General features: G+C 35.3%; 2 protein-coding genes and 1 non-coding gene across 4 annotated transcripts; all 3 read right to left on the reverse strand.

The window, feature by feature from the left end:
* Positions 1–210: 210 nt before the first annotated feature.
* LOC132165574 (uncharacterized) lies at positions 211–2,179 on the reverse strand. The gene has a single exon (XM_059576200.1). It carries the CDS (start codon positions 1,843–1,845, stop codon positions 460–462), a length of 1,386 nt encoding a protein of 461 aa, XP_059432183.1. The 5' UTR covers positions 1,846–2,179; the 3' UTR covers positions 211–459.
* Positions 2,180–5,871: 3,692 nt separating this feature from the next.
* TRNAM-CAU (transfer RNA methionine (anticodon CAU)) lies at positions 5,872–5,956 on the reverse strand. Its single transcript is given in 2 exon segments — positions 5,872–5,907; positions 5,919–5,956. It is a non-coding gene; the product is annotated as a tRNA-Met (tRNA).
* Positions 5,957–7,928: 1,972 nt separating this feature from the next.
* Positions 7,929–11,673, reverse strand: LOC132166273 (uncharacterized). Of its 2 annotated transcripts, XM_059577065.1 has the most exons (4): positions 11,210–11,673; positions 10,858–10,902; positions 9,326–10,059; positions 7,929–8,692 (listed from the first exon to the last, which is right to left on the reverse strand). In XM_059577065.1, the coding sequence occupies exons 1-4, from the start codon at positions 11,495–11,497 to the stop codon at positions 8,158–8,160; spliced, it is 1,602 nt and encodes a 533-aa protein (XP_059433048.1). In that variant the 5' UTR covers positions 11,498–11,673; the 3' UTR covers positions 7,929–8,157. The 2 variants fall into 2 exon arrangements, with proteins under 2 accessions (XP_059433048.1, XP_059433049.1); XM_059577066.1 differs by lacking the exon at positions 10,858–10,902.
* Positions 11,674–13,749: the final 2,076 nt, after the last annotated feature.

The following is a 13,749-nucleotide window of genomic DNA, read 5'->3' on the forward strand; positions in this document are numbered from 1 at the left end:
TCACTTATCAAAACAAATAAATTTCACCTAAACTCTCTTGTAATTACTGTCCGAATTACTAACGATTCTAAAATAAATTTGCGGGTCCAAGAGGGTCATTCTTTGTTTCATAGAATTGCCATTAACTGGAAAAATCCAATACTCTTTTGGTTGCATCTTAAGAACCACTATAGAAGTGTGCCCCAAATTAAAAGCACAAAGAATATATAATGAAAAGAAATTGTGGGGTTGAGCTTTTATTGTGGTAATAACTTAACAATACAGAAGTAATAGAAAATGAAGAAGGTAAAATGGATCCACTTTCTTGTACATCCCTAAAAGTAAATAAGTAATAACACCATGGTTGCTTGGCCAATGGTATTATTATTTTGTGCTCACTACAAATTATGGTGGGAAAAAAAAGGCAATTAAACCTTCCAATTAATAGAATTAAATAAGAAATAGGATTAATGAGAAAGACTAGTTCTTCTTCCCCTCCTCACCGCCATCTTCCAAGTAGGATTTCTTTCTTCTGTCAGCCCCAGCGAACAGACAAATGACGAGGAAACACGTGGCATATACCCCGTGAACCTTCCAATTGGTCTGTGGCGGTTGGTGCAACACCATCATGTGAAACACCGCCATGTAGTAGTGTAGCCCGATCGCGAAGCCGACAAAGGTCTGGCCCAGGCCCAGCAACTTCGAGCCCAGCCCACATTCGGTCGAGAAGACGAGGACCAGATACATCAACAGCAGCAACAGATACAATACGTATCCAAGCGTTTGCAGCACCTGTAGACAAACGTATGTGGATTGCGAAGTAGAGTAGAAAAACTTCAGGGGCTCCAGCCCCGTGATGAGGGAGGAGAGGCAAAGAATGGAGAAGTAGATGGAGAGGTATATTTGGATGAAGATCAAGAGCTTTTGAAGCGAGAAATAAGCTTTAATCCTATTGAAAATGAGAGAGACCAAAAGCAAAGGGATGAATATGAAAGCGCAAGAAATTACAGCAGCGATGGTGGGTGCATATTTGTTGCCGACAATGGGTTTGAACCCTTTTGTGATTTCTTTGTTGGCTTTGTTGAGGTAGGCTTTGGAGGTGCTCGAGAACTTTTCAAGGTCTGGAATCAAAGTTTTCTGGAATTTGTTGGGTAAATCTGCTAAATCTGTGAACCCTGAAGCAAAATCATCTTGATCATCTTGGTCAATCCAGCTGGGCTGTGGTTGTTTCTTTGTCTTCTGTTGGTTGGGTTTTTTATCTGCCATCTGGTCCCTGTTTGGTTTTTGGTCTAGATGAGATTGAGCGTCTTTAGGGGAGGTGGGTTTTGTTGTTTTGTTCTTGGGTGTGCTTAGTTTGAGCAGATCTGCGGATTTCTTCGCGGAAAATGAAGTGAGTTTTGTAGAGTTTGCGGCTTTCGATATGGGATTGAGCTTTTTGATTTTGGATGTGGAATTGAGCTTCTTGAGCTCCATCTTAGAAAAAATACCAGATACTGGTTTCGTAGAATTTGAAGGTTTGGAGAGCTTGGTTTGGTTTTTGCTTGACAAAGACAAACTGGGTTTGGCGAGCTTGGTCTGGTTTTTGCTGGACAAACTACTAGGTTTGAAGAGTTTGGTTTGGTTTTTTGAGGATATGCTAGGCTTGAGAAGCTTCGTCTGGTTCTTGGTGGATAGGCTACTGCTGGTGATCTTCTTCTTTGGCTGCTCTTCCTTTTCTACTTCCAACATCCTTCTTCTAACATTGAACTTTTTGGTTTGAAGCTGAGATTCCGAGCAGGCACAGAAGAGAACAGAGGTGCTAAAGAGGAACAGAGCAAGATAAAGTAAGAGTACCTTTCTGCCACTGAAGTACATTTGTGGAGCCATTTGTGAAATCTAGGTGTTTCCTTCAAGATTGATGAACTAACAGCATCGGAGTGGATCCAGAATTATTATTATAGAAGAGAGAGAGAGAGAAAGAGAGTGGAGGAATTTATAAGAGGCGCATTTCTGAAAGAGAAGTAAAGTTATGGTGGGAAGGAGAAGACTTTAATGCATCATTACAACTGTTGAAGGAGATGAGACGAGTCACATGGCAGCATAGACAACCCTACCTACGCGGTTTCATTGGGCTAGCTGTTGGTGCTGACTCACAGAATGACCTTTCTTTCTCTGTGAGCTATAATTAATCTTGCTTTTAGTGGGGATGATGATAATTTAGTCTAATCAATTAATTAGCTTTCGTTCAACATTAAATTCTGTACAGACAATGAGTTGAAAGGTCAAAATTTTTTGTCAAATTACTCAAATTGGCCCCTCGGAAACAAAAAAGGTCATCCATCAGAATTCATAAACTGGGGTAAGCCTTCTTGATTCTAGTTAATTAAGCTTTGCTTAATCCTTCTCCACGCGGTATTAGAACTTCAAAAAAACTCTGCCCATTAGGGAAAAAACAAGAAGTGAATAAATTTAAGACTTAAAAAAAAAAAGATTCGGGATTTGAGCTGCAACTTGTTAGTGACGCGGAAGTTGTAGTATTATAATTTATTTTATTATTGATGCAATTATTTGAATCGTTGTGTTAAAGTAATAATTAAATGATAAAAATTATTTTTTTTTATATTTGTTTAAGGTTTTGAAACAAGTAATAATTTGAGTTCGAATCATGATTATGTCATTTTCTTCAAATTTTTAAGAAAATTTGTGATTTAATAGGTCGGATTGGTGATGGCGATTAGTTACCTACAAGACAAAAGAAGAGTTATCGGAGTGATGTCAACCGGTAGGAGACCGACCGAAGACTTTTAATGTTAAGTCGATGACGATCGAGCTCCTTTTATTTTTGAGAACTAAATAAAGAGTTTAAGAAAAAGATAATATATTTTGTACTTGAGGAAGTACCATTTTGAATACAAAAAATGGCTCATAATCTAATTCGGTAGCATTGATATACTCGAACTAATTATTTTGATATATTAACAAAGAAATATGCTTTTCTTCATTCTACCCACCATCTGTTTTTTTTTTTTTTTGAAAAAATCAAGATGACAAGGTGGAGAGATGGTGGGGAGATGGTAGGTAGAATGCATTGTAGCATTCCTCATTAACAAACTAGGCAGTAGCGGCCGTTTGACTTGGTGTCTGACTCATTGATCTTCCAAAGCCATCGGGGTTGATGATGATGTGGCAAACATGCTGCGAGGCAGTGGGACTGTGGTAGACCTATAGTCGAAATAGTTGACTTGGGGGCACCGAGTTCTCCCTCCATTTCCAAATAATAGTAAACACTCTGGTTATTGGTAGGCCCGCCCAACACATGTTACACTGCATTACTGCAAGAACCCACGTTGCGCCCTTGGAACAATTTTAGGACCCAAAAGTGGGGATCCAAGGTTGTGTGGGGGCAAGATGTTATGTTACGCTGCACAACAATTGACATTATGATGGTTTTGATGAAGTCGTATCCACCGTCAATTACTGTAGGATCCACATTGTAGGCCAGGCTTTTCTGCTTATCGTGATATTCTCAGCGTAGGGCCACCAATGCTGACCGCCAAAATCCTCGAGAGTGTTTGTGGATGAAACGACGCCGGTATTATGGAAATGGGCACAGCCCGGAGTTGAAAATGTGAAAGGATGAATGGCCATTAAAGCAAACTGCCACCTAAATATTGTCTTTTTGGTTGTGTTCTGTGACTTTCATCTTGGAATTCTGAGCCAAATAGTAAAAAGGCATGTAAGCACAGCAATGATAAGGGATACGGATTTCTTTCAATAAAAGAAATTATAAATTTTTCGGGATGCGGATCCCTTCCAATAAAATAAATTAGGAATTTTTCGATTATTAATTATAACCCTGCGTTTTAAATTTAATAATTTATAAAATTATTTAAATTTTGATAAATTAAAAGTTAGCATTTAATGCATTGGTTATATAAAAGTAATTAATATTTTATAGATCATTAAATTTAAAATAAAGGATTGTGATTAATAATTAAAAAATCTTCAATTTTTTCCCTATTGGAAGGAATTTCAATTCAATGATAAGAGGCTTGTCGTTTGTGTTCCACTTGGGTACAGAGGTTCAATTTGCATTGTTTTTTTTTTTTTTACATGTCCACACAAGAGGGGGGAGGAGAATTCGAACTAGTTACTTTCACTTCATTAAGTGTGATCCCAGCCAATTAAGCTACCTCTTGAGAACCAATTTGCACTGCTTTGGTATGCAGCTTTGCAAGGATCAAACAATGCTGCAGGAATTTAGAATATGATAACTTTTAGAGTAAAATTTACTTTTGAAAAATTATTCATAAAAGGAAAGTATACATAGATAAATAAGATTGTATTTAAATTATGAGAAGTGTTAGAGAGCCAAACAAACGAACTCAATTTTTTTTTTTTTTAAATTGACGTGGCAAGCTTTTTTCATTGAAAAAAATCGTTTTCTCTCTCCCTTGTCTGCCACCCACCAATTGCTACGTTAATTTGAAAATTTTTTAGGGTTCATTTGTCTGACTTCCTAGCACTTCTCTTAAATTATGTGTGACATTTAAGATCGTAGCATACTATCATATTTTTTAACCCAACTTCCACGATAGTCTATTCTATATTATAGGTTGTTTCTTTCCTGATTCGAACTCGTGATGTGGTATTCGACTTTAATACTAAATGATACAAATCTCAAGTAAAACTTACAATTGAAAATCAATTTGTAAGGAGACCATGCCCTAAAAACTTTTATATATATATATATATATATATATATTGAAGTCAAATGATACACTTAAATTATAACAAAATAGCTTTGTAAAAAAAAAAAAAATCATTATATAATTGAAACTTTATTATATCGTTGGCCTTTGGCGACCACCTAAATTACCGCAGGCTTTTCAGCCGGCTCTAGGTCTAGTTACGGTTTTTAATGGCAAAATATAAAAAAGAAATATTTAAAGGTTGGAAAGAAGAACCAATAAAGATTCAAGTGCATCTTTGAAATTGGCAAATTGCAATGTGGGTTCCAATGATTATAACTTCATTGATTGTCGGTATTATTCACCACGGGGGGCTCATCCTGTTCAATGAAAATGATAGCAAACAACTTTTGTTTTTTTGGGTAATTCTTTTTACCCATGAAAGTTGCGTATTTTTTTTAAACATCTCTTTAACGTTGAAAGTCTCTCACTTTAATATATCGAACTTTAATTTTTTTTTCTATTTTACCTATTTCATTACGAATGAGTAATTTCAATAAAGATATTTTAGTAATTTTACATATTTTCGTTAGGATTTAACAAAAAATCATAACGAATGAGGAAAGTGGAAGAAGATCAAAGTTCGATACACTAAAGTAAGAGACTTTGAACACTGGAGAGTGTTTGCAAAAGGCGTTCATGGGAAAAGGGAGGGGAAAATAGGAAACACTAGGACAAGAATTCTGATTTTTTTTTTCTTCATAGGAGGAGGAGGAGGAGGGGTTTGACGTTTGAGTGATTTTTTTATTTTTATTTTTTTATTTATTTATTTTTTTTAAATGGGAAGCCAAAATGAAGCACAAATTAATGTGGATTTTTAACGAAGAGATTTGGTTTTCAGGGGACCTGGCTGTCTGGGGAAGCACATGAACTCATGAAGGGTACGTGAAAAGGAGGAGCTAAAGGCCATGAAGGAAAAGATCAGATTTCTACATCTCTTATCTAAAAAGCATGCAGCTTTGATTAAAAGGCCCCCCTTTAAAGCTGGCCCCCCTTTCATGTGCTAATTAAAAGGCCTCTTTTTTTTTTTGTTGTTTTGTTTGTAATGTGTACATGTCAATTGTCAAGCAAGAGGTTGGATTTTTGTTTGTTTTATCTTTTCTTGTCATAGCAAATTAGCAAGTGCCTCACTGTTTATATTAAAGTTTCAAAATTCTAAAAATGGGGTGAGAGAGGCTCGAACTCTCGACCTCAGGATCACTCAGAAGCTATGAGACCTACGCGCTAGCCAACTGCGCCACCACCCCGTTGTGCAATTGTTCTTTAAAACATTGATGGTAACCATGTTAGGATATAAAGTTTAAGAGATTCACACTTCGTCTAAAAAATCGATTTGTTTTTTACTTCAAGTTTCAATTCATTTTATCACAATGAAGTGATTTATAATTAGAGTTCACAATTCAATTCATTTGATTGAAATAAGTATGAGTTGAAATGGAATTCATTCCTTTTGTGTGGATAAAATAGGAATATTATTGGGATTGCAAAAAAGTCTCTGCGGATTAGAATAAATTGGATGCCATTTTGTCCTTTGTTGGTCAATTCATACCAAATATTCAATTCAATTCAAACAGATTAGTTGGGATTCCAAATATATGAGTTTAATTTACTATTGTTTCCAAAGTCGTGAATTGGACTTAATGAATTCCAATTCAATCATTCTTGAAAGACGTTCCTCCTTTGCTTGTTTTGTAACTTTTGAAGCCTGGGATTGCTGAAGCATTCTTCTTAAAGTCTTTTAGGAGTTATCTCAAATATGATGTGACTTTTAAAATTATTGTTGAATTTAAAATGTGATTTATTGATTTTTGATTTATTAGTGATTTTAAAAGCCATATCACATTTAGGATGACTCTTTGAGGACTCTAAGAAGACTTATAGTATTACTATGACTAATATGTTATATTGTTATAATGCTTTGAGAAGTAATTTGTATAGAAAGAAAGTGATTCCTACATCCAAGAAAGAAGAAAAACATTGGACCAGCTATTTTCTTTATGCTAGATTTAAACAAATTTCTTTAATCCAACCTATTAAACTAATACATATATAAATTTCAAATTAATACCCTGGGAGAACTGGTTGTAAATGTTAAATCATCAATTTTTTTAAAATCTTCAGTGGTAATTTAACATGGTATCAGAGCCAAAGGTCATGGAATCGAACCTTGACTTTGTCAATTCACCCCATTTAAATTAAATATTTCACGTATTGGGCCCCACCTATTCAAGGCGGCTAATACTAATCAAGCGTATGTGGAGATTCTCCATTCCGGAGATTCAAAGCTACGTCCTAGTACATGTCCTAACCACTTGAGAATTTTCTTGGGCCGTTGAACTACCACCCTTGATGGTCATTAGTTCAAGTTGAAGTTGCATAGTTGAGGACAATGATTCTCTTCAATTTATTTGAAATTGAATTAAAGTTAGTGCATTTAACATATACATAAGAGCATCTTCAGAATAATAGACAAATCCTTCATAATAGTCAGATTTAACTATTATTAGCATTTTTTTTTCTTCTCTTCAGTAGAATAGTCATTTTGTAATTTTTCCTTCTAGTATGAATAGTAAATAGGTTGATTAGCCTATTCACTATTGACACAATAAACTTTGTTTATTATTATTTTTCTCTCACTTTCTTTCACAACCTCTCCTACATAAAATAATATTTAAAGAAAATAAATAGTACAATAGATAATCTGTTGGATTGTGTATAAAAACATTAGTAGCTAAATTAAAAACTTGTACATTTCTAATGCTATATTATTTAATTTTTTTAAAAGACATGCCGATAATGAATAGCCATATAACTTGTGAAGCTGACAGGTATGTCATAATCTTTGAGAAGTAATTTGTATAGAAGGAAAGTGATTCCTACATCGAAGAATGAAGAAAAACATTGGACCAGCTTCTTTTATTTCAATCGGGTTTCTTCAGTCTAGTTTATTAAACTAATATATATAAATGTCAATCTAATACACCCAAGGGAAGAATTTCCTCAACCCCAGTGTGAAAACTCTGTTCAAAAGTGCATGGTGTGAGAGTCGACTTCAGTTTGTTATCGATAAGGTGACATAAATATAATAGAGAAGTGGTTGTTAATAGCTTTTAAAGGCATCAAGGAAGGAAGACAGTGAGTAGATGAGCTTTATCTATGCTAGCCTCTCTTGGAAGTGGACAAATGGAAGCCTTTGACAAAATTAATAGCAGAGAATCAAGAGGTTGAGATTATAATTAAGAAGAGTTTACAGATAATATTTTAAAAAGAATTAACAATTTCTTAAATCATGGAACAGACCAACCCATCTCTGAAACAAAATAATGGGTGTGATTGTGGCATGCAAAATCTCTGGATTCTGAACTTGAGTGTATATTGGTGAAGCTTTTTCATCATTTGATCAGTTTGTCAAGGATACATAAATGCGGCTTCTGCTTGGACAGCTTCATCATTCTCCCATATTTGAGAAGGTTAGCTGATGGGAAAGCAAATACTTCTTGTCGTTGTTATCATCCAAATGATCAAGACTGTTTTCTCCTCCAAAATCTCCATTGATCTCACTTCTTTCATTGCTGTTAAACTCTTTCGTTTCTGAAACATGAACTTCAAAGTACTCTCCTTTTGAAGAAGAATTATATTCCCATAGCTGTTGCATTTCGGACTCTATTAATGTCTGCATTCTTGCTCTCTCCCTGTCTCTCGGGTATGTGCAATAGAGGAAGGAGTAGATGAAGCAACAGATTGCCATTGGAACACCAATTGCCGTATAGAGTGCCTTGGCAAGTGATGCTGCATTCTCTCTATCCGTTTCTATCTCTACGGAGTTTGATGATCCTTTTGGAACTGGTTTATAACCATAAACGTGCTGAGCCAAAATTCCAACTACAGGGGGAGCAAATGACGCTAGTATTGTCTCAAAAGATCGATCCAAAGCATAGATGCTTGTACGGGACTTCTCAGGGACTATCTCTGCAAATATGGGACTGTGTGCATGTTAGTGCAGAAATAATAAAATGCTCTTAAGGGGCATTAAAAAAAAAAAAAAGAGAGAAATTTTAAAACTATAGAAGGTTTTGAGAGAGCAAAAGAAGAAAGAAAATAGGTATATTATTTATATTGTCTACTTAAAAAATTAATAGTCATCATCTAATTGTCAGCCCACTGCCACGCACATGCGCATCCAGTGCTTCGCGCCGTAATACAACATTTACACAAGTGTAAATACAAGAGTATTGCTTGCTTTAAAGAAATTTGAGCTCACACGGAAAATGAAGTGTTAAAGTATTGATTAAATGATTAAATTTACTATTTCTTATCGGCTTAAACTTTTGAGATAAGTGGTAATTTAATAGCTGCAGTACAACAACCAGCTTCACTGACAAGTCCAATAGAGCAACATAGTCCGCTCTTCAACTCAATTGTACGAGAATCATGTTTGACCACCTGTCTTAATGGATAACTAAACCATAGCGAATTGTGGATGCATGCAATGCGTGTCTATGTGAAAATTGTGCTAGTGATAATCGATGAAGCAATGGTTTTGTTGCTCTTCCGTTCCTTCCCCACCAAACTCTAAAACAAAAAGAAAGGGGATCTAACGCATCAAGAATACATACTTGTTAGTTGCTGCACCATTCCAGGATATAATCAATCCCATTATGAACAGGACCAGCCCGTGCATGAATGCCGTGGATGGATCATCAGGCAATACCAGCAGTAAAATTGCAGCTAAAGGAATGGCAGAACCTGAGCTTATCTGTGAAAGGATTATTCTCCCGGAATTCGGTAAGCGTTTTGAAAGCAAATCCCCCATCTTTCCTCCAAACAGACCCCCAAGTGAAGCAGCAATTATAAAGAGCGTCCACAAGAATGCTGTTGTCTTGTGGGAGAAGCCTATAAGTTCTAACCACATAGTGGCAAATGACAATGCTGACCAGGGGAATGATCCAGAGACACCCTGAGCCACAATTATCTGGAACGATGGGATTCTCATAACAGATTTTGCTTCTTTAGTTAGGTATTTAACTTCTGACCAAAAAGACTTGTGTTGAAATCGATCTTCAGAAAAGTTTGGATCATTCGCAAAGAGGCGGACCAAAATACCTACTACTACACTTACTAGTCCAACCAAAAGGAAAGAAATTCTCCAACCAGGGATGCCCACGAAAGATGTTGGTGCTATTAACACAGAACAAAGCCCACCAATTATGGAGCCAAAACTTGCTGTTAGTTGTAGCCATCCAAAAGCCACACCACGGTTGCCATCATCGGTTGAATCAGCAACGAGGGACTGAATGGCAGGTGTCACTATGGCAAGTCCAATCCCATTTAAACCTCTTGAAACTGCCACCTATTTGATCAAACCAGGCAACTAAGTGTTATGTTATTTATCTTGCAAGTCAAGGAAAACATACAGAATCAACAGGAAAACTTCGTCTCCTACCACAGTTTTTTTTTTTTTTTTTTTTTTTGAAGCTTATTCATCACAGAATGAAATTCTTTCATTAGGGCTTAGTATTCTGAGTTTCTCAAGTTTTTACATATTTATGCTACATTCTCACTTCACATGGTCGCTCTTAACATGTATAGCACCCATATGTCAGAATTTTGCATTTCCCTTGTCCTAATTTCTAACCCTTCTTTCCACAATATAGTTTAGCTCTTGTGGTATGTACATATTTTCTCTTTCACAATATAATCATAGGATTACAGAAATCCATATTAAGGCATTATGGCATTTGACATGGAACCAGTTAATTCAAACCTCAAACCAACTACAAAGCTTCACCTCAAAAATCTTGTAAAGCATTTGGAGTGACTCATTTAGTTCATTCATAGTTAAATGCATTTTTGTTCCCTACGGAAAATTTAAATCTTTTAACGACTCAGGAAAAGCACTAGTCATATCTGCGTTATTACTCCAAAAAAACTAACTAATTTGAAACTCTCTCAAATCACTTATAAAGCCCAGTCTCACATAGTAAAGAATTAATGTGGGACTTAGCACCCATGAGTACCTTTATAATCTATCCACTTTATGTGGCTATTAATCTTCCAAATGTGGAACTGAAATGTGACAACCTTAGTCTTTGCTAAACATGTAATGCTATATTAGGACTTACCATAGATGTTTTTCTGTTCACATTACCGTTTGGTGGAAATAAGGCCACTTAAAAGCTCTTGCACTAAGATACTACGAAAGAAAAATCAAATTATCAGATCACATTGTTTTTTTTAGAGTGCCAAAATAAATCAGAATAAAATGAGATCATATTACCCAATCACGGGTGGCTATAGATATGTAGATGTTAGTATGAACATAACCCAAAATTACCCAATATGTGTAACGTAACCAAATCATGAGATCATATTCATATGCCATCCATTTTATCTCAAGTTACCACATGGTCCACATCCAATATATCACAACATCCAGTTTTAGATAGAAATAACAGAGAAACAAATCACAAACACACACGCATACAGAGAGAAAGAGAGACCTGGGAGAAGGTGGAGGAGATGGCAACGAGAAAGGTGGCGGCGGCCCAGAGAAAAGCGCCGAGAGCAATGACATGGGTGCGGTTGTGACGCACAGCCAGGTAAGCGGCAAGTGGATAACAAGAGGACTGCACTATGGATCGGAACAGAGTGAGCGAGCCTAACCCAGTTGGGTCAGTGTGCAGAGCAGCCCCAACCTCCTTGTACACCCCTGGCAACAACGACTCGTCGGCCCTCTCCACAATTCCGGCCAGATTCACTAGCACCAGCGTCAGTGTCTCAGATTTCATCTTCAAACCCTCTGTTTTTTTGGCCTGTGTTCCCAATCAGATCTGCTCCTCTGTTTTTGGTGTCAGCGTTGACTTGGACGGTCTGTGTGCGTGTAAGGAGGGACTTGAAAAACTTGAAAGTGACGTAAACATGGCAACGGGTCAAAGACAAGGGGATTTGGATGCCATTTGCTGGAGATGGATTCGAAGTTTGACCAAATCAGCCTAGTTAAGGAAACTGTATCAAAATCATAATTTTTATTTGTCTTTTCTTCTTTATATTTAATGAGAAAAATCTAAGACAAATTAGCAATATCATTATTTTTATTTGTCTTATCTTCTTCATATTTAACGAGAAAAGTTGAGTGCATTATTTCACCCTTCACTAAACTTTCATTTATTATTTATTTATTTTATATGGATATTATCTCCATCATAAGTGCCTGTGTAATACGTTGTTACTGATATTGATACTGATACTTAGGTTGCTCGATGATTAATAACTCAATAATGCAACTAGTAATTTTGAAATACTATTCATATCATAAGAGCATCTGAGGGTCTTCAAGAGATAGTTCAATTGGCTGTGGACCACGCCTTATGAAGTAGAGGTCACTAGTTCAAATTCTCCTCTCCTCCTTCCTTTATGTAAACTTGTCAAAAAAAAAAATAAATAAATAAATAAGAGCATCTCCAGCAAATATTATTATTTTAGTTATTGAATATATATATATATATATATATATATATATATATTTCATTTTAGCTACTTATAAAATCGATTATTCATTTTATCACAGTGAAGTGATTAAGTATGAGTTGAAATGGAATTCATTCCCTTTGTGCGGATAAAATAGGAATATTATTGGGATTGCAAAAAAGTCTCTCCGGATTAGAATAAATTGGATGCCATTTTGTCCTTTGTTGGTCAATTCATACCAAATATTCAATTCAATCCAAGTAGATTAGTGGGGATTCCAAATATATGAGTTTAATTTTTTTTTTTTTTTTTTTTTGACATGTTCACACAAGAGGGGGAGTTCACACAAGAGGGGGAGGGAGATTCAAACTAGTGACCTCCGCTTCAATTCATACCAAATATATGAGTTTAATTTATTATTGTTTCCAAACTCATGAATTGGACTTAATGAATTCCAATTCAATTAATCGTGAAAGAGGTTCCTCCTTTGCTTGTTTTGTAACTTTTGAGACCTAGGATTGCTGAAGCCGACAGGTAGAGTAATGTTATAAGTTTTCTTAAAGTCTTTCTTGAGTTATCATAAATGTAATGTGGCTTTTAAAATTACCGTTGAATTTGAGATGTGATTTATTGACTTTGATCTATTGGTGATTTTAAAAACCACATCACATTTAGGATGACTCTTAGAGGACTCTAAGAAGATTTATAGCATTACTCTGACATATATGTTATAATGCTTTGAGAAGTAATTTGTATAGAAAGAAAGTGATTCCTATATCCAAGAAAGAAGAAAAACATTGGACTAGCTATTTCCTTTATGCTCGAAGGAATAAAGATGTAGAAGATAGAGTTTTCCTTCAAACAAATTTCTTCAAGCCAACCTATTAAACTAATATATGTAAATGTAAATTTAATACACTGGGCGAGAACTAGTTGTTAATGTAAAATCACCAATTTTCTTAAAAGCTTTCATGGTAATTTAACATGATATCAGAATTAAAGATTTTAAAATCGATTAACCTTGACTCCATTAATTTACCCTATTTAAATTAAATATTTCACGTGTTAAGCTCTACATATTAAAAAAAAAAAGAGTTTGAGTCCACACATGAAGGAGAGTGTTAAAGTAATGGTTAAATGATTAAATTTACGTCTTCCTATCAACTTACGCTTTTGGGAGAACTGGTGGCTGTGTTTGGCAAAGGGCCGGACCGGACCGGACCCAAAAATTAAAAAAAAAAAATTTCAAAATCAACTCCAATATTCTTACTTTTTACATCACATCAATAACTTTTTATTATTATTTAAATAAAAAAATCACAACAAAACAAATTTTTTTATTTTTTTATACAAAACATTCTTACTTTTTTTATCTCATATCAATCAAATCTATTACAGTAACGTTCCACTCCCTTTTTCCATTCCATTGCTAAACACAGCCAGTAGTTTAACGGTTAATGGCTTTTACAGACATCAAGGAAGAAAACTATGGAGAGCATATAATCAAGAGGCTGAGATTATAAGAAGAGTTTACAGATGATTGGTCGGGAAACACGCAAAACTGCATGCTTTA

This window comes from Corylus avellana, chromosome ca11 (assembly GCF_901000735.1).
Source record: "Corylus avellana chromosome ca11, CavTom2PMs-1.0".
Taxonomy (NCBI): domain Eukaryota; kingdom Viridiplantae; phylum Streptophyta; class Magnoliopsida; order Fagales; family Betulaceae; genus Corylus; species Corylus avellana.